Source organism: Chionomys nivalis, chromosome 3, assembly GCF_950005125.1.
Source record: "Chionomys nivalis chromosome 3, mChiNiv1.1, whole genome shotgun sequence".
Classification (NCBI taxonomy): Eukaryota; Metazoa; Chordata; class Mammalia; order Rodentia; family Cricetidae; genus Chionomys; species Chionomys nivalis.
The window spans coordinates 96,113,979-96,134,446 of NC_080088.1; the positions used below are offsets into that span (position 1 = coordinate 96,113,979).

Genomic DNA, 20,468 nt, shown 5'->3' on the forward strand with positions numbered 1-20,468 from the left:
CATGTCCACCTCAATTTTTTAAATTATATCCACCTATTTCTTCTGTGGGTCAGGACACACTCATGTTGCAGCCTGAACAGCAGCAGCCAGGTTCTAACACTATAACCTGACACTCCCCATGGTTACATGTATGCGAAAGCCCCATGTGTGCTCTGGACAGCCCCAGGGTGATCTTCCACAGAAAGTCCCCTCCCCTATAAAAGTGTCGTGACTGCAGGGCCCAGTCACTGCTATTGGGGGAAACTAGGTTATCACTACAGGAAAATGATTACAGCCTGCTGGACAGAAACCGTCCCACAGCAGGGTCCCTATGGGAATCTACTGAGTCCAGGACTTGAAATTAGAACAGAGTTCATGATTTGGGATTGAGGGGCCAGCAGGTGGCAGCAGTGAGGCTGAGCACAGGGACAGCTGGGATCCTGAAGGACCAACAGTGTACAAAAATGCTGGAGACCAGCAACTGATACATGGCAACGTCATCAGGCCCAGGCCTTCCTTTAGAGACTTAGCTAGGGTTGACCCGCACTCACACACCCTAGACAATAGAGCAAGGCCAGATGAAACCTGGAGGTGAATACTCAGAATCAGGAGGGCTCCTCTCACTCCTCACTGAGACTAAAGACAAGGTTCATCTGGAAGAGTGCTTACCTGCCCAGTGTGCTCAGTAGTCATCCGTGGCTACATAACAAATTCAAGGCCCAGCCTGGGCTGCATGAGACCCCATCCAATAAGGAGGGACTTTCTGACAGATATGACAGGCCCAGTCCCCTTTCCTGACTGATGGACTGTTTGGGCCTAAATCATCCCAAAGGTTGTGTGCTCGGTGTCTCCAGTGATGGATGGATACAGAAGTGCGTCCACATGCAGCTGGCAGTGAGGCCGAGAGAGTTGGTGCCTGTATCAGAGGACCATGGGGACTGTGAGGAAGGCAGAGAAAGCAGACACGACAGAGGACAGCTGCATAGCCACCTGAGGGAGCATGGAGTAGGCGATCGATGCCAGGAAATCTAAGAGAATGGGAAGTCACCTTTGCACATGTCACTCCGGGAAAATGATGCCACTTCCTCTGGTCCAATCACATCTTCCTGCCCTTCAGGAAACTGATGACACCTTGTCATGAGAAAGGGTGGGACAACCTTCTACAGAACCAGCCCTGAGGACACCACAGCCTCTGCCCCCACCTCTCACACATACACCCCAGCCACGGTCCAGCTGTGTCCACTCAAGATGTCCCAGGAAATATATCAATAATGACACACTGCTGCTCTGAGCCTTCTTTCCCACTTCATGCAAAGATAGATAGAGGGAATCACTCAAATATTTTGTGGGAACAGCCCTGTGGGAGCCCAGCAGCAGATCTGTGGCCTTGACAGGAGTTCAGATGCTGCACTGAGCAGGCAGCCGGAAGTCAGTGTGGAATGGAGGAAAACAAGAACTCAATGGGACTGAAGTCCAGTCACCTGTCCTGGTCCAGTCATGTGACATGTGCCAGGCCTTCTCTGACCCTTGGTTTCCTCTTCTGAGTGTGTGTTAAGGGTGGTGGGAGGCAGAAAGGCTCATTCAGAAGCTGGAGTAGTGTGGCAGTCACTGTCGAGGCGAGGGAGAAGATCGCCCAGGAAGCCCAGGGAAGAAACAGACTCGGCAGCAGCAAGCAGTCAGGGTTAGAGCGTCCATGGGGCATTGCATTTCCTGGGGCGCTGTGAAGAGTCCCTGAAAGAGAACAAGAGGGCAAAGAGTAGATGAAGGTGGGGTCACCATACTGGGGCTTGGCACTGAATGTGTTTCCTCATCGCCTCCTTTCTCACTCTGTCTGAAGTGAGCAGAAACTGACCACTTATTACCACGATCACTAGAGAGAAAGACAGACAGACAGCATGAGGGAGACATAGTGAGAAACAGGCTGAGGGGAGGGCAGGAGTGGAGGAAATGGGAGCTGAGGAAACAGTGATTGCAGGCTGCATAGGGAATGGGAAAGACTGGATGAGACAGGAGGTCAAGGTGGAAGAGAGGAGAGCCCGGCATGCAGAGGTCAAGGCTGTATCTTCCAGCCAAAAGTGGGGGCTGAGCTCACGGGCACAGTCATCTCTCAGTGACCACAAGGGCGGATCTTCTGTAACGTGGGGAAGAAGAAGCCAGAATGATAAAGGAAGTTGTTGGCCACAAGGAGGTGGAGATGGTGAGGACCTTCCCCTACTCAGTCCTCCACATAAGAAGGCCCAGGGAATGTGGGTCACTTTACCCTGATTCTCTCCTGACTCCTGAGCACCCAAGAATTTCTCCACGGGGCCCTCTCTCCTTCCCAATGGCTCTGGTGGTCTCATTTCCTGTCAGGATTCCAGATATGGCCTGGCTCCTGCTTCTGCTACTGCCCGCAGCCTGCCTGCAAGCTGGTGAGTGGTGGGAACCTCACTACTGGGGACTTAACCACAGGAGGGGTGAGTGGGGCTGGGAAGAGTCGGCTGGCATGTGGAGAGGTGACTGCTCTAGAAGCCAACCTGTCCTCTGTGCCCCAAGAGAAAGCTCATCCTCAGAGTTGGTTCAGCCCAAACTTTCCCCGTCTGTCCTGTCCCACATGGGACAGTGTGACATAGGGACAGTCCTCCCCTGTGTCCCTCACCTGCCTGTGGATGCTGGGTTGGGAAACTCTGGGTTGTCCATTCCATCCCTGAAGTGGCTTCAGATTCTCCTCATCCTTCTCAGGGAACCCAGCAGGATCCAACAGAGTAAATGCCTTTGGAGTCAACCAACCAGCACACCTCTCTGGTGTCCAGGGCGGCTCCATCGAGATCCCCTTCTCCTTCTACTTCCCCTGGGAGTTGGCAAAGGATCCACAGATGTGGATTCTCTGGAGATGGAAGAACTTCCATGGGGAATTTATCTACGACTCCTCCTCGGGTTTCATACATGAGCATTTCAAGGACCGCTTCATCCTGAACTGGACACAGCCTCAGACAACCGGAGTCCTCACAATCCTGGACTTGAAGGAGAAGGATCAGACAGTGTACTTCGGCCGAGTTTATCTGAAAACGACAAACAGCATGGAGTTTTTTCAGTCAATCAAAGGGACCTACCTCACCATCACCCGTGGTAAGCACATCCCAGGTCAGGCTTTAGTGGCCCTGGCTTTTTATACCATAGATGTCACTAGAGATTCTACACTTCTGATCTTTCCCACAGATTCTCTCTTGTGTGTTCTGTCTCCTCCCCAGAGCTCTGCCATCTTTCTCTTCCCTCTTCCCCACAACCATCCACAAGCCTTAGCTGCTCTCTCTGAGCTGCCCCCTTCCTGTGCCCTCAGATCCCACCCCACTCCCGGGCCTCAGCTCTTCCCAGATGCCCAGTCTCCTGCTCCTTTCTCCCAACTGCACTACTGCCCTGCCCACCCCTGCCCTTGTTGCCAGAAATCCATGTGTGTGTGGCCTCTCAAGGATGGAGCAGCCTTCACTTGGTGCTGTGTCAGGGTCTCCGTTAGTTCCCGGTTTACACCATGTCTCGTGCTTTCCACAGAGGGTGCCTTTGGGTCCCCATGTTTACCCCTCCTCCTCTGGGTCCCCCTCCTTCTCTAAGACACAGCTCTCACCTCTCTTGCTCCAGTTTCATTTTCCCTCCCTCAGTTCCCTCTTCTCCCTCACGTTCTCACCGTGATCAGGTCTTCTGGTGGCTTCACCTCCTTTGTGGCAGCTGTGACTTCAGCTTCCACACCGAGTGCAGCAATCCCAGCCTAGTCACCATGTGGGCATTGCGCCTGCCACGTGTCACCACTGCTGGGCACTGTCGTGATCATTATACAGAGAGACATGGAGACCAGCAGAATTCAACCCCTGCCCCAGGTCATGCTGGTGACAAACTGACCCCATAAGGACCCTTTACCTCCAAGCGTTTCTCAAACAATAGACACATGACCTCTGCTGGAGTTCACTCTATTGTTTGCCTCCCTTCTATCTTTATTTCATGGGCCATGTATATATGATGCAAGCATACATGTATGTGTTTGTGTGCTCGTGTGTGTGTGTACACATATGCCCCATTTTGTGCTTGTAAAGTCCAGAATGAGGCACTGGGAATCCTCCTCTAGTAAGACCGACTTTATTCCCTTGAGGCAGGGTCTCTCACTGAACCTGGAGCTCACTGTTCTGGGCTAGGCTGAAGGGCTACGAAGCTACATTGATCCTCTTGTCCCCATCTCCCATGGTATTGCGGTTACAGGGGCTCACATGGCCTGAATTACAAATAAGATGTATTATATCTGAGGAAGGAACAACTAAGGTTTATCTCTGACACACACACACACACACAAACACACACACACATGCTACATTATGTTGTGTTAAAATTTAATAAAAATAAATATCTAAAATATAAAATTAACAGCCAAATAATAATCAATTATCTCTAATTGCATTGCCAGTTCTCAGGGTGCAGTGATAAATGGGTTTGTCCCTTTCAGGTTAGACCCACCTGCCTCTCCCTGGTCAATAACTGCTCATCTTAACCCGTGCTGGCTCAGGATAAAGTCCACAGCAAGAACTGGCCAGGCCGCCTTATGTCTGTGTTTCCTGTGCCTCCTACATGTTTCCCTAAATGGCCTTTTCTGCGATCTCTGTTCTTCTCAGCCTCCTCCCTCTTCCTCCTTTCCTAATTTCTCCTGGCCCTCGACATAATCTGTAGGTGCTTAGTAGAAATCTCAATTTAAGGCAGCCATGCCTGTCTCTGCTTCAGTCAGACCATGGTTTCTTCTCTAGCAGGACTTCAGCTGGTCCCCAAGGCCACTTGCATGCTAGACCAGGGCTCTGCCATTGAGTTAACACCTCATAGCCACTATGGGTTCTTCATCAGTATTTCTACATTTAATTCATTAACTAAATATTCCTGCCCATTGTTCGTAAAATGTTAAAATTCATGATAAAAAGACATGTTTTTTCTTTTGGTCTCTTAAGACAGAGTCTCATGTAGCCCAGGTTACCCTCAAACTTGCTATATGGCTAAGGATGACCTTGAACTCAGGACCCTTCCCCTGTGCTGGGATCACTAGGATGTGTCACCACTCCTGTATGCTGCCTGAGATGGGACTCAAGGACTCATGCACACTAGACAAGCTCACTACCAACTGAGCTACATCCACAGACCCCAAAAGAATTGTGTTTATCCGACCAAAATTCCCACATTTAGTGCCAAGAAATCACAACCAGAGAAATATTTGAAATAAGTATTGAGAAAGACCCTTGTGATTGGTTTTTTTTTACATAATTTCATTTTTGTGTCAAATTCAATAATACTTTCCTTTGCGAGTTTTCTTTTTCATGTCTAAGCAAAAAACCCCTGGTGATCTCTCTCTCTCTCTCTCTCTCTCTCTCTCTCTCTCTCTCTCTCTCTCTCTCTCTCTTAAAATAGATTCTTCTCTCATACAATACATCCAAACCACAGTTTCCCCTCCCTTCACTCCTTCCATTCCCTACATTTGCCCTCTCCCCCAGATCAATCAACACCCCCCACCTGTTTCATCATCAGAAAACAGCAGACCTCTCCAAGAAACAACACTCAAACTGGACAAAGCAAGACACAACAAGACATGGCAAAATCCTGCTATCATGATAGGCTGGGCAAGACAACCCAATAGGAGCAAAAGAGTGCCAAGAGCTGGTAAAGAGTCAGAGACACACCCACTCCCACTGTTAGGAGTCCCACAAAAGCAGCAAGCTAACAGCCATTATGTACACTGATCTGGTTTTTAGATTCTCATGTAGAATAGCATGCGTTTCTGTTCCGTCTATCCCATTCTGTTCCATTGTGTCTCCATTTTTAATTGTACTTCCTGTTTGTGTGTGCACAGGCATGTGGGTGTCTCAGTGGCGGGGTCAATGACTTTGGGAGTCAGTACTCTCTTTCCACCTTGCTTTGAGGCAGGGTCTCCCCCTGTTGTGTCTCCTCACCATGGAGTGCAAGATGGCTGCCCAGACAGCCTCCCTGTGATTCTCCCAGCTCTGCTCCTGTCTCTCCAAAGCAGGGCTGCGGTTGCAGATGCTCACCACATCTGGATTTTTATGTGGGTTCTGAGGGAACAAAAGTCACAGCAGGTGTTTTATCTATTAAGTCTGATTCTTTATTTTTATTAATTTTTTTAAATTTATGTGTATGTGCATGCCAGTGTGGTTACATATTTTCATGTATGTGTCTGTGTGGACATGCATGTGGAGGCCAGATAATAACCTCGGAAACCTTTCCCTGGGCACATTATGCCTTTCAATTCTTTCTCTTTCTTTCTTCCTTCCTTCCTTCCTTCCTTCCTTCCTTCCTTCCTTTCTCTCTCCCTCTCTTTCTTCCATTTTTCTTTCCTCCTTTTCTATGGAGGGGTGTCTTTCTCTGGCCTGGGCTAGGCCAGCTGGCAGTGAGCCCCAGATCCCGTCTTCCCTCTGCAGTGCTGGGATTACATGGCGACAGGCACAGGTCCCTGGGGATGTAACTCAGGTCTTTGTGCTTCAGAGGTGTCCAAGTAGGAGTTTCTATTGCTGTGATAAACACCGTGATCAAAGCACTGGGGAGGAAAAGGTTCATTGTGGCTTACACTCTCCTACCACATTCCATCATCAGGAGAAGGCTGGGCAGGAATCCCAGGCAGGAACCTGGAAGAGGAACTGATGCAGAAGCCATGGAGGAGGGCTGCTTACTGGTTTGCTTTCTGGGCTTGCTTTGATTATAGCATCCAGGACCACCAGCCCAGACATGGCACCACCCACAGTGAGCTGTGCCCTCCCACATCAATCAAATCAAGAAAAAGTCCTGTAGACCTGCCTATGGGCAATCTGATGGAGGCATTTTCTCAGCTGAGGTCCCCTTCCCAGTTAACTACAGCTGTGTCACATTGACACAATAACTAACCAGAGCACAGGGCAAGTGCTTTCTGGACTGAGCCATCTCCGCAGTTGCTGACCTGCCTTTTCTCCTCTCGGGACTATACTTCCTTAGTGACTCTAACCTTATCCATGACAGTGGCCGATGAGACTCCTTCCTTCTTAGTCATTACTGAACCACTGTACTTCCAACAACTTTGTTTTTTGTTTTGTTCTTTTGGGACATTCTGGGAAAGAAGGCAATATGTATGTATACACATATGCACATATGTATACACACATACTTGCCTACACTCCCTGCCAAAATTAGGACAGCAAAGGAAATTCGTTATATAAAAAAGTCTGGGAATGAATAGTAATGATGACTGCTCTGCAAAACAATGCGCTGTAAGACACTGGACCGCATATTGCTGAGTTCAAATGATATATCGTACATTACATACATGTATACCTGAGACAGGGTCTCACTATGTAGCCCTAGCTGGCCCAGAACTTGCTATGTAGACTAGATGGACCTTGAACTCACAGAGATCTGCCTGTCTCTGCCTCTCGAATGCTGGGGTTTAAGGTGTGCTCCACCACAGTCATTTTTAAGTGATTTTTAAGTGGGGTGGTGCAAATCTGTGATCCCAGTGGAAGGTGGAGGCAAAGAGATCAGGAGTCTAAGGTCATTAGCTACACAGCAAGTTCAAGGCCAGTCTGGGCTACATGGACTCCATCTTTAAATAAATGTTAAGAGTGGTTAAGAGCAGTGGCTTTGTGATTGTGAGGACCAAAGTTCAAATCCCATCACCAACGGAGGAAGCTGATGTCCCTGCATATGCTATGATACCAAGGAGGTGGAGGCAGGATGTAGTGATGAGGCGAGCCGGCCTGCTTTCCATCCTGCCCAGTTCCCGCATGGTTAGCTTTACTCCCAAAATAACAACACACAAATTGTATTCATTTAAACACTGTCTGGCCCATTAGTTTCAGCCTCTTATTGGCTAACTCTCACATCTTGAATTACCCATTTCTAATAATGTGTGTAGCACCACGAAGTGGTGACTTACCAGGAAAGATTCAGCGTGTCTGACCTGGCAGCTGGCTCCGTGGCATCTGACCCAGAGAGGAGAGGCATGGAGATTGCCTCCCCTCTTCCTCCCAGCATTCTGTTCTGTCTACTTCACCCACCTAAGGGCTGGCCTATCAAATAGCCAAGGCAGTTTCTTTATTAACCAATGAAATCAACACAAAACAGAAGACCCTCCCACATCATTTCCCCTTTCTCTTTTTTTTCCCCTTTCTCTTTAAACAAAAAAAAAAGGTTTTAACTTTAACATAGCAAAATTACATATAACAAAACAGTTATCAAGCAAGAATTACAGTTACAGTTATAATATTTATATCTACTTTATCTTTTATCATAACTAAGGAAAACTATAACTAACCATTCTTCAACTCCATTAAAGACTCCAGAAGGATATAATATTACCTAAGCAAACAAGAAATAAACAACTTCCAAACTCTAAAAATGACAGAGACATCTCGCTGTCTGGACAGTCACCCAAAGTTTCTCTGTACCATTGGGGCATCAATCTTCAGTCTTCAGGCCCATGGTATCCAGCACACTTTTCCATGAAGCAGGAAATTTCAAAGGCAGTTCAGTCACTATCTTCTGTGTCCTGCAGAATGTCTCACAGACTCTTTCATGAATCAGGAACCCCGAAAGATCATCTCACCTTTAGGCAAGTTTAGCAGTCCTCTCTCTCTGCGGGTTCTTTGTGTCCAGTTTATGCAACAGTCCAGGCAAGAGCAGTTTCTTACCCAAATGGCTATCCAACTCCATAAGGAGCCTCTTCGATGCCCATCTTCTTCTTGAAGTAGATTGGTGCTGCCAGGAGGAGACGTGTCTCATTGTCATGAAAAGTCTTAAGTTATTAAAACATTTTAAATGCCATATTCTATAATCTTTGAAAGATATGAAGAATGCCTATCTGAAATATATCTATGCACATCTAGAAAATGTAACATGACTACAAGCTTGACTATTATTGATGATTATCCATTAACAACCTATATACATTACATTTTTAAATGAACTACACAATCACAATACCTTAATCAATATCAGAAATACATATACATATAACAAAATTGACCTTAAATTTATATCAACAAAGCAAAATTTATATCAATGTAAATTATTCATATATATCATATCCTCCTTTAAATGTAAAAGAACATTTATAAACAATATTTGGGAATATGGACATAGTTATTTCTCTCCAAACTGCTTCGTGCTGAATGGGACGCTTTTATTCAGGTCTTCCATGGTATAACCTGTGTGCCATGTTCATCTCAGTCAGCAGTTGAGTGAAGTAATTTTTTGAGGGTGTTCACAGCAACCTTTTAGGAGGGTGTGGTCTGTCATACCATATTGGGATAGAAGCAATCCACAGGGTCTCATCCTCTATGAAAACAAAAGAAGAAACTCTTTTCCACAGCATCATAACCTTAGATCCAAATTTTGAAGTCAAGGTATTTTCAAAATATCTATCTTGGATTAGTTCAGCAGTATTTATAAACAAATATCTTTTAGCAACTGTTACTCCTTCCTCAGCATTCAAACAATTCAAAGAGAGCATAATAGCATACAGTATCAAGATTCTCTGTGTATTTTCCATCTTTGTGCAGCTTTATTTTAACCTCTATTTCATTTATTTTTACTTTTATTTTTTGAGACAGGTTCTCTGTATATCTTTGCCCTGGAATAACTCTGTAGACCAGGCTGTCCTTGAACTCTCAGAGATCCATCTGTCTCTGCCTCCCAGGCATTGGGATTAAAGGTGTGTCCTGCTATACCTTGAAGTCACAGAGGTCAATCTACCTCTGCCCCTTGAAGTCTCAGAGGTCAATCTACCTCTGCCTCCCAAGTGGTGGGATTAAAGGTATGTACCACCACACCCAACTACTCTCGTTATTTTTTACTTTTAAGAACTTTAACCTTTAGCGTGCATATATTTTAACACATAGTAAACCATTTAGAGGTTTTCTTTGTCTTTGAATCTCTCTTTACTATATATCTCTCTTTTTCTGACCACATGAGTCTTTAATTTACCAAGCAATATAGGTGGAATTAAAGCTGTGGCTTTGATGACTGGATCCAGCCCATTCCTTAGCTTTCCAGCCTCATGGCGGAGGTACCGGCTGTAGCCATTTTTATTGCCACAACTCTATGGCATTTCAAGGTACTTGCCAACAAGCGAGCTGCAGCATTCTGCTCACAGACCACACTCAGTCGGACTGCCTGCCTGAAAGAGTCAGAGTTTGCCCTGGCAGGATGGCCCAGAAAGCTGGCATTTTAAAATGGCACAGCTTTTTTCCTGCGACAGCTGAAAACCGAAAAGCATGTGTTCAGGTTTTCATCAACACTGTTTAAGTGTTTCGTGGCAGAACCTCTTAAAGGAGCTGCAGGGTTTTACAGCTAAAACTGAGGCAGGAAGCCTCTCTTAGATGAGAATGCTTGCTTGCCTCTAGCAAGCAGAGCAGACCCGAGAAATTGCTGCTACCAAGAAAACATGCTTTACTCTATTCTTTCCCAAGCCGTCTCAGGCTTTCTGTGGATTCAGTCATCCACGTCTGGGCGCCATTTGTAGTGGGAGCTGCGATCAGGCCTGCTTTTCATCCCACCTGGCTCCCGCAATGTTAGCTTTACACCCAGAATAATTATACGGAAAATGTATTCTTTTAAACACTGCCTGGCCCATTAGTTTCAGCCTCTTGTTGGCTAACTCTCACATCTTGATTTACCCATTTTTAATAATGTGTGTGGCACCACAAGGTGGTGGCTTACTGGGAAAGATTCAGCATGTCTGACCTGGCAGCTGGCTCCATGACATCTGACCCAGAGAGGAGAGGCATGGAGATTGCCTCACTTCCCTCTTCCTCCCAGCATTCTGTTCTGTCTACTCCACCCACCTAAGGGCTGGCCTATCAAATGGCCAAGGCAGTTTCTTTATTAACCAATGAAATCAACACAAAACAGAAGACCCTCCCACAGAAGGAGGACTTCAGAGTTTGTTGGCTTTCAGCCTACCTGATGCTTGAGGCCCCATTTCATAGAGAGATCTGCTCCTGAGAAAGAGAAGGTGAATGTTGCAAGAGGACACAGAAGCCTCCTCTGTCCCCACATGCATATTCAGGAGCACATCTTTATCCTCTGGGGGAGGAGGGTGTGCACTCATGTGCATGCATGTGAGTAGGTGAGTGTATGTACACTCGCACAGACACATACTATATACAACAAAAAAATGGCAAAAGATTTTTAGTAGCATTTGCTTATTTAAAAATTTCATACATTTTACAATACAAAATCTACATTGAAAGCGAGTGACATCTTCTGCAATAGGTTATTACCCTGTAGCTGGGGTGGGCAACCAAGAGCAATGTCAACAGTCTGTGTGGGACGGAGGTTCTGAACCTCGTTCACCGATAATGCATAGGGAGGCAAACTGTGACTGGCACTGAGAATTTGATCAATAACTCACGTCTAAGGAGCAGCCTTGTCCACACTGGCAGGCTACTTCTGTTCTAACAAGGATTGTTACTAGAAAATGACTGTTTGGATCTGTGTGACTTAGAGATTGCTCTTTGTAAGGGATGACATGAGCGTCTGAGGACGTTCCTACCAGGAAGTAGAGTTGTCATTGCTCACCCAATCTCAGCCTCAGCAACTGTTCCCTTCTTCCTGTGTGAGCATCTAAGAGCTGTTCCCCATCCCGCATCCCCCAAAGGAGACAGGATACCCATGTCTATCTGTCCATTCCCCCATCCAAGAAGAACTCACTTTTCTTCAGTGTAGGGTCCAAGCCTGGGCCCTGGCATTGCTAACAAGCCAGGTTTCACCACCTGTCCTCAACAGATCAGTTAGAGAGATGGGTCACAGTGAAAAGCACAGGAAAGAGGCTTGCTCAGTATGACCAGATTGGGAAGAGGAACAATCTAGTGACAAACCCCCAATTCCATATTTGGGATTTTTTTTTTAATTTTTTTTTGATTTTTTTTTTTTATTCTTTTTTAATTAAAATTTCCACCTGCTCCCCGTTTCCCATTTCCCTCCCCTCCCATATTTGGGATTTTGACAGGTCCTGTCAAGAGGTTTGGGCTTAAATAGAAGGCAAGACATATGAATAGTCAAGCCGTCCCAGTTCTGCTGTGGCCCCGCCCACAGTGAGCCATCATCCTGTCTCCAGTCTTTCCTGCAAGGTGATCTGAGAAGTTGTCAGAACTCTGTGAACTCTCTGGTAGACTAGTTCTTTTGCTAGATGGCTCCAGGTTTCATGCTTTTCCTTCTCCCAGCTTGAGACTCCTTGGGTGACTCCAGTTCCTTGGAATTCATTGCTTCACTAGTATAATGGCAAAGAGTTCTACAGAGGTATCTTTAGAACATCTTTATTCCTACCCAGGAAGTCCAATGCTGACTTCCTTTATCTCTTCCCAGCTCCCAGGACCACCTCTCCAAGTCCCACTACTGCAACGTCTGAAGGCCAGATGAGCGGGAATCAGACCGTGGATCTGGGAACCAGAGTTGGGTTGGCGGTGGCTGCTGCTGTACTCCTGGCTGGGATTTTGGGATTGATGGTGTTCCTCAGGTGGAAGAGGAGGAAAGGTAAGTGTCCAGACTGCATCCCCATCACACTTCCTGAGTGTTTCCACAGGACAATCTGCACCAGAGTCATCAAAGGGGATTGTTGACAGCTCAGATCCTAGGGCTCAGGTGATGGCTCAGTCAGTAAAGTGCTTGCCACACAAGCTTGAGGACCCATCACCACAATCCTTGTAGTCCCAGTGCTGAGCAGGGGGGACAAGATCATCCCCAAGGCTGATGACTAGTCACACTACCCTAACTGTTGAGCCTTGGGTCCCAGTGAGAGAACCTGTCTTTAAAAACAGCAAGGTGGACAGCTTTTGAGGAGCTAAGGGTAGCTTCCGGCCTCCCCAGGGCAGATCTCTGACGGCCTCCTCTTGAGTCCAGAGTCAGGCTCTGAGGCTTCTGCTTAGAGTAGCTGGGGTCTTTTTGTTGCTGTTGTTTCAGTTTGGTTGACTGCAGGCCTGCACTGCTAACCCCACTGGGAATCTGCTTTAAACTGGTTCCCCAAGTGAGGCCTCTGAGGGTTCAGTCTGTGAACCTCACAGTCCACTCACATCTCAGTTCTTCTCTGTCAACTCGGTCATATCGTCATCAGAGGAGAAAGGGCCTGCCCAGGAGGAAGCCAGGGGAGGGGAAAGCAGAAGGGACTGGAAGTCGCCTCAGCTCAGCTGTATTGATTGCTTCACTTCCCAAAGTCTGGCTTGAAACTGGAGGATCCTAAGTAGATGAACATCCAGTTTCCCAGTAACTGTGGGTGATGGGGGAGGCGTCCCAAGGGCTGAGTGTTCATTTTAGAAGGAGCTGTGGTGTTGACAGACATGGTCAGAGGAGAGACAGGAGGTGAGAGAAGCTCCCAAAGGAAGAAAAATTACATAGAATGTCAAAGAATAAATAATGACAGCCAGAGACGAAGATGGCTCAGGAGGTCAAGACACTGAAAATACTCAGAGCCCAAAAATCAAAGGAAAGAACTGACTTCTGTATGTTGTTCTCAGACACACGCACACCATGACTTGTGCACACTCACACACATGGTGAATAAATAAATATAACACAATTAAAAAATAAAAACAATGACAGCCACTGTGGTCCACAGCTCAGTCTGTACACCGGGGTGGGGACAGGAGGATCTTGACTCCATGAGAATTTATCTCACCCCTCTCCCTTCCACAGAAGAGCCAGGAAAGTGCTGGGAGTCATGTAGGACACCCTCTGGCCTTCCAGGAAAGGGAAACCATGTCAGGAAATCTTATGTAGTGTGGTACTGGCAGAGGACACAGGAGATGACAGAGGGACCCTTGTAAGTTAGGTCCCTAGGCCTCTGATGCCAGAGGCAAAACCAAGAGGCCACCTCAGCACCCTGCTATGATGACAGCTTGTGTGGAAAGTCTCAGATGGGGTTCAAGAGGGTCACTGAGACAGGTTACTGGGAAGAAAGGTGTTTACTAAGAGTTATCAAGCCATGGACAGTCAGAAAGGTAGACAGCAACATTACAGGGGGGCTATGGGATGTCAGGCCCCACCAACATGGCAGGGGCGCTAAATAGAAAAGGGGGGCTCTTTCTTTATCCTTCTGAGGATGGGGGTGGTTTCACTGAACAAGCCTGAACCAGGAAGGAGGGAGGAAAGGGAGCAGGATGCGTGGCCACTAATGCCCTCTGACGTAAGTCACTCCCCTGGGGCTGGATGGAAGTATGTCAGCTGGAGAGTCACAGTGTCTCAGGAGTGAGTCTGTGAGAGGTGAAGGGCGGTGCTGCGGCCTGAACAGCGGCTAGACTCTAACCTTACAGTCGTAGGGTGTAGAGGACAGACTGGAGGTGCCAGGCTGTGTCAGTGGTAAACTGGCAGCCACTGGGGCTGCACATGGAGACCAATGGCCAGGACAGGAAAAATTCAAGGCAAAAGCTTTCAGACTCTGAGACTAGCCTGTGCAGTAGTGCCTGTCTGTAAGTCCAGTGTGTAGAAGGTTCAGGCAGGAGGATCAGCATTCAAAGTCCTCCTGGGGTGCAGAAGATCTCAAACAAACAAAAACTCAGTGGTTAGACTGACACAGGGACCAGAGAACAGGAACAAGTCTCCTTTGCTGAAAAACACTTTGATGAAACCACCACGCCATATGGGGACTGAAGGAGGAAGTCTTTCTGAGGGGGTGCAATGGCGGTCACTTTCCTCTGCTGTGATAAACCGTCATGATCAAAAGTACCTTGTGGAAGGAAAAGGTCATTCTCGCTTGCGGCTCCAAAGTAATGGTGGGGCAGTGAAGCAGGACACTGAGCGGTCACATCTCAACCACGTGCAGAAAACACGGAGAGAAAATGAAAGTGAGGTGGAGCAATACGTTCTCAAAACACACCCCAGTGACACCCAGCTCTTCCAGTAGGCTACACCTCCTAAATGTCCCATAACCTCCCCAATATGACCAAGGGTGCAAACAGGTGAGCCTGGGGTTCAGATTCTTCAGTCAAACCTGCACAGGGGTAGACTGAGCAGCTGAGTCTGGAATGGATTTGAAGTGCCCGTGTGGATCTGACAAAGCTCTCCTAAAATATAAATAAATAATAAAATTCTATTTATAAGTCAAAAGAGAAGACACAGAGAGATGGTTCAGGAGCTAAGAATATGTGTTGCTCTTGCAGAGACCCAAGTTCAGTTCCAGCTCCCATGTGGAGCAGATCACGAGCTTCTGTACATCCAGGGCTCTCTTCTGGCCTTCTCGGGCTTGGGAACACAGATGGCACACACAACCTCACACAGAAACACACACACAGTCACACACAACCTCACACAGAAACACACAGTCACACATACACACAAATAAAAATCTTTAGAACTACAATGTAAAACACTTGGAGAAAAAGACTAAGGAGCTGAATGACTTCTTCTCCGAAACACAGTGGGTGACATTGTCAAAGGAAAGAGGATGCAGGTGAAGAGAAAACATCTCATTCATAAAATGGAAAAAAAAAACAGTCAAGAAATCTATATCGGGGCTAGAGGGATGGCCCCGCAGTAAGGAGCACTGGCTGCTCTTGCAGAGAACCTGAGTTCTGCTCCCAGCACCCACATCAGGCAGTTTACAACCACCTGCACCTCCAGCTCCAGGCCTACAGGAAGCTCTCTCCTGAATCCACAGGCATCTGCTCTCATGTGCATTACCCCAAAACATGCACACATCATTTGAAAATTCTAAAACCAAACCAAACAAAAAAATGCTAAAAGCTACAGTAGCTAAATAAATAATTTTTTAAACAGCTATGGTGCCCTCAGAGAGTAAAACGTGTCCAACCTGGGAACCACATGGTGGAGGGAACAGACTCCTGCAAGATGTCCTCTGACCCCCACACAAACTGTGGTACACCCCCTATCATATAATAAATAAGAGGCAATTAAAGTTATAGTAATTAAAAGAGCAGAACACAAGACAAACAGACCAGTAGAGTAAAATACAATCCAGAAGGAGGCGGTTCCTAAGGGCACAAAAAGGAAGGCAGGAGAACACAGAGTAGACAAGCAGGGGCAAAGGCAGGGGGAACTCAAGGTTGGTGAAGGAACAAAGGAGACAGGGGTGGGGCCTGGACCTGGCAGGGATTTGGGGGAGGGGTGCTGTGTGGGACAGCAGCCCAGCAGAGGTAGTCCAGGCTCTTCCCTCACTGTCTGGGGCCCTCTCTTTGCTCCCCTGTCCTCTGAAGGAGCTAAACATAGAAGACAGCTGAGGGGCAGAAGGACAATCAGCACGGATGTCACACTGACACTGTTTCTTCCCCCACAGGCCAGAGGACTAAAGCCGAAACCACAGCCAGGTGAGCGCCATCCTGTCCTCTGCAAGAGCAGCCAGTGCTCTTGCCCACTGAGCCATCTCTCCAGCCCCTTCAAATGGCATTAGAAGAGCAATGGAGAACCGCACACAGGGCTCTGCACATCTCCCCACCCCTGACTCATCCTGACTGCTTCCTCCATGTCCTCCATGATGCCATGCTCATCAGGGCCACCAGCTTCACACACTGACAAGGGGTGCAGCAGAGTCTCAGGGAGTCTCCTTCCAGAACAGCCCCCACCCCCAGGCCTCATGGGGGTCTTTCTCCTTCTCTCCTTCCATTTCCTAGGCTTCCCTCTCTCTGGCTCTGGCTCCTCTCAGCCTTGAACATCGGCTTGGATTCCACCAGCTCTCCCATCTTTTCCTTTCTTCCCTCTGTCTTTCTCTGTGGTCAGTGAGCCCCGCTCCCCAGGAATCCTTTGTTCTAGGTCTTCCACATCTCTTGCCCTTTTTTCTTCACCTCCCAACCTCTCTGTCCTTTTCTCCTGTCATTTTTTTTTCTCAATGTACATGGCCTGCTCTGAGCCTTCATTTTGTTCTGAGAAAAGGTCTCAGATTGGCCTGGCTGGCCTTGAACTGACTATGAAGCCAAGGGCAACCTTGAACTTCTGATCCTTTCACCTCCATTTCACAGCTGTTGGAATGACAGGCATCACACCACACGGTTTATGAGGGGCTGGGGATGGAACCCAGGACCTTGTCAATTAACTCAAGCACTCTGAGAGCAACACTGCATCCCCAGCTCCTCCCTCTTTCCTCTCCCTGTGGCTTCTTTGGCCAGATGCCCTTCCTCCAGTGATCTCAGGTCCCTTCTTCCATGACCTTAGCCTGAGCACCTACCCAGAAGATCTGAAATTTTTCTGCCTTCTAGTTTTAATCAAGGTAGTGAGAGAGGATAGTGTTGGTCCTTTCTATTTCTATTCTAGTCTCTGTTCCTGCCCATTGCAAGGTGCTTTCTCCTACAATGACTCACCTTCAGCTAGTGCTGAGAGACCTTGGCCAGGTCACCTGATCAATTGCCTCTCACTCTTCTACAGTGACAAAACAAAACAAAAACTCAAAACCCAAGTGGGGTCAGGTAAAATGACGTAGTGGGTAAAGCCATGCCGTTAAGACTGACAACCTGATGTCATCCCAGGGACCTACAAGGTGGAAGGAAAAAGACAGCTCTCAGAAGTTGTCCTCTGTTTTCCACATGTGTGCTGGGTCAAACTCATACCCGCACATAGATATATACATATGCACACAAATAAGCAAAATGCAATAAAAATAATTATTTAAAGTGGATGACATCTGAGAACACACACATGTGCATGTGCATGAGTACCTGCGCATATGCATGCACACACTTAAGCACACATGCCCACACATTAGAAGCTGGTTCCCTTTGTGTGGTCTCTGCCATCCTCAATGCCCAACTCACAATGGGCATGTTGGTGTTTGTTTTGTCTTGTTTGAGACAGGGTCTCACACTGTGTAGTGTGAGCGGTGGGCTGCGTTCCCGCCCAGCTCCCACATGGCTAGTTTTATACCTGAAATAACAACACACAAATTGTATTCTTTTAAACACTGCCTGGCCCATATCTCCATATCTCTTACTGGCTAACTCTCACATCTTGATTAACCCACTCCTATTAATGGGTGTAGCACCACGAGGTGGTGGCTTACCGGGAAGGATCTTAACCTGAGTACATCTTGGAGAGGAGAGCTATAGCATCTGCCTCATTGCCTTCTTCCCAGCATTCTGTTCTGTCTACTCCACCCACATAATTTTCTGTCCTATCAAATGGCCAAGGCAGTTTCTTTATTAACCAATGAAAGTAACACATAGACAGATGACACTCCTCCATCAACACTGGTCTGAAACTCACCAATTAGACCTGGTTGGTTGGCCAATGAACATCAGGAGTTCCCCTGGCTCCACCTCCTGAGCACTGAGAATACAAGCATGCAGCACCATGCTCAGTCCTGTGTGTGTTATTACAAGTTCTTATTTTGTATATATGTGTGTGTGTGTGTGTGTGTGTGTAAAGTGCACATGCACATGTGCCCTGTGTGTAAAAGGCAGAGATCAACGGTGGTTTTTCTTAGTTTCTTTCCATTCTGTGTTCCTGCATGTATGTGTACTTGGACATGTATGTGAAGGCCAAAAGTCTATGTCGTGACTGTCCTCAGTTTCTCCCACTTTTAATATTTATTTTGAGACCTATATAGTAAGGTCTCTCACTAACTGAAGCTCATCAGTTTGGCTGGGCTGCCCAGACACCAACTTCAGGGATCCACCTATCTACACCCCTCCCTCCAGGCACATTGTACCCAGAATATTTTATTGTTGGTTTGGTTTGTTTTTTTGAGACAGAATTTCTCCATGTAAACATCCGGGGATATCCTGGGACAACCTTTGTAGACCAGGTTGGCCTCAAACAAACAGAGTGCTGGGTTTAAAGGCATATACCACCACTGCCTGGCTGTGCCCCAAGTTTTTTACATGGGTCTTTAGGGATCTAAATTTGGGTCTTCATTTTGGGCAAAGACTTTGCCAACTGAACCATCTCTCCAGCCTTCACTTTACCTTTTGAGACAGGGTCTTTCACTGAATCTAGAGCTCATCTGTTAGTCCAGACTGGCCAGTGAACTCCAGGGACTTCTCCGCCTGTCTCTGCTTCTCCAGCATCCAGCTTTATGTGGGTGCTTGGGTCTGAAGTCAGGATGTCATGTTTATGTGACAAGCACGTTACTAACTGGGCCATCTCTCCAGCCCAGCACCTAATGTCTTAATTCTTTCTTGCCCAGCCTCTAATCTGTTGCCCATCTTGTTCTCATGCAGGGAACTCATTGAAAACACTGAGAAATGTGAGAACATTGAGCCTGAAGGTAAAATCTGCCAGCTTCCTGTTCCACACCTGGCTCTGCCTTCTTCTCCCAAGACCCCACACTTACACAAGCATTCCCTCAGTGTTTTCGCCTGTCCCTTCCTCACCCTGCCCCTCCCTCACCCTGTCCCTCCCTCACCCTGTCCCTTCCACGTAATGAGGGTACTCACCTCACGCTTGGAACTCCCAGCCATCTGTCTCCCTTCCTGTCACACACCTTGACTTCAGAACTCTGTATTACTTTTTCTCTAGGACGACATATGGACCCCAAAGAGAACCCCAAGGTAAGCGATTCAGACTCAGGTCTGAAGGAGTTAAGGGGGTGCTTATGGAGGCAGAAGGTTGGAGGTCAGAGGTGTGGGAGGGACACTCAGGCTGCAGCTGCTGCTTTATGGAGCCTCAGTTGCATGGCTGCTATCTAATGCCCTGTCCCCACCCCTGCAGGACAACAACATCGTGTATGCCTCCATTACCCTCTCAAGCCCAACCTCCCCAGGAACACCAGGCTGCCCGCCTGTCCATGAGAACCCCCAGGAAGAGACTGTATACTCCATCGTAAAGACCAAATGAGCGGGTCTGGGTGACCATCTCAGAGTCACCTTTGCTTCTAGTAGGAAGACTCCCAGCTTCCACTGATACCCACAGAGTCAGATGCTCACAGGTCACAGATACCCATGGCCAGGACAGAAATTCACACGTCAGGGGTTTGAACTAAGAGAGGCTGAGAAACTCCCAGTTTCCTGTTCTAACTTCCTAGGCCTCTTTCATACAAATAAAATGATCCACAGAATTTGCCTAAATGGTTCTTTTTAAGGGTCACTAGTAGTGGTTCCTCTCAGACCCCCTCCCATCACTTTTTTCTAGCTGCCCAAGGCAGGGGATGCCCCAAATGCTGGCAGCTGTCCACATGATGTGCACCCAAATCCGTGAGTGTAATAACCAGCACACACTGTGACTGGTCCCCATGCACCACCGCACAGGACATCAGCAATAGCCCTAGAGAGATGATGTGAGACAGGGAACTGAACACCAGATGGTTACGGTGCTTTCCAAAGGTCAAGTCGCTCCCAGAAAGGAGAGCCAGGACTCACAGACATGCTGTCCTGGAGGTTCCCCAGGTCTGGGTCTGTCTGTTGTCCCCATCCTCCTGTCCCCACCAGAGCAGGCAGTCTGCCATAGAGACAGGAAAGGAAGCACACCTCAGCAGTAGCCCAGAGACCTGCTTTACTGACACGGGCTGCACAGCTCTGACTAGAACCACTTGGCAGGTCAACAACTCTGACATTTAATGGGTACTCAAG

At 47.5% G+C, this 20,468-nt stretch overlaps 1 protein-coding gene across 1 annotated transcript; it reads left to right on the forward strand.

Moving 5' to 3' along the window:
- The first annotated feature begins 2,302 nt into the window (after positions 1-2,302).
- Positions 2,303-19,866, forward strand: LOC130871470 (paired immunoglobulin-like type 2 receptor alpha). The gene is made up of 8 exons (XM_057764833.1): positions 2,303-2,390; positions 2,701-3,087; positions 10,094-10,102; positions 12,331-12,498; positions 16,250-16,280; positions 19,122-19,168; positions 19,420-19,451; positions 19,612-19,866. The coding sequence occupies exons 1-8, from the start codon at positions 2,303-2,305 to the stop codon at positions 19,735-19,737; spliced, it is 888 nt and encodes a 295-aa protein (XP_057620816.1). The 3' UTR covers positions 19,738-19,866.
- The last annotated feature ends 602 nt before the right edge of the window (positions 19,867-20,468 follow it).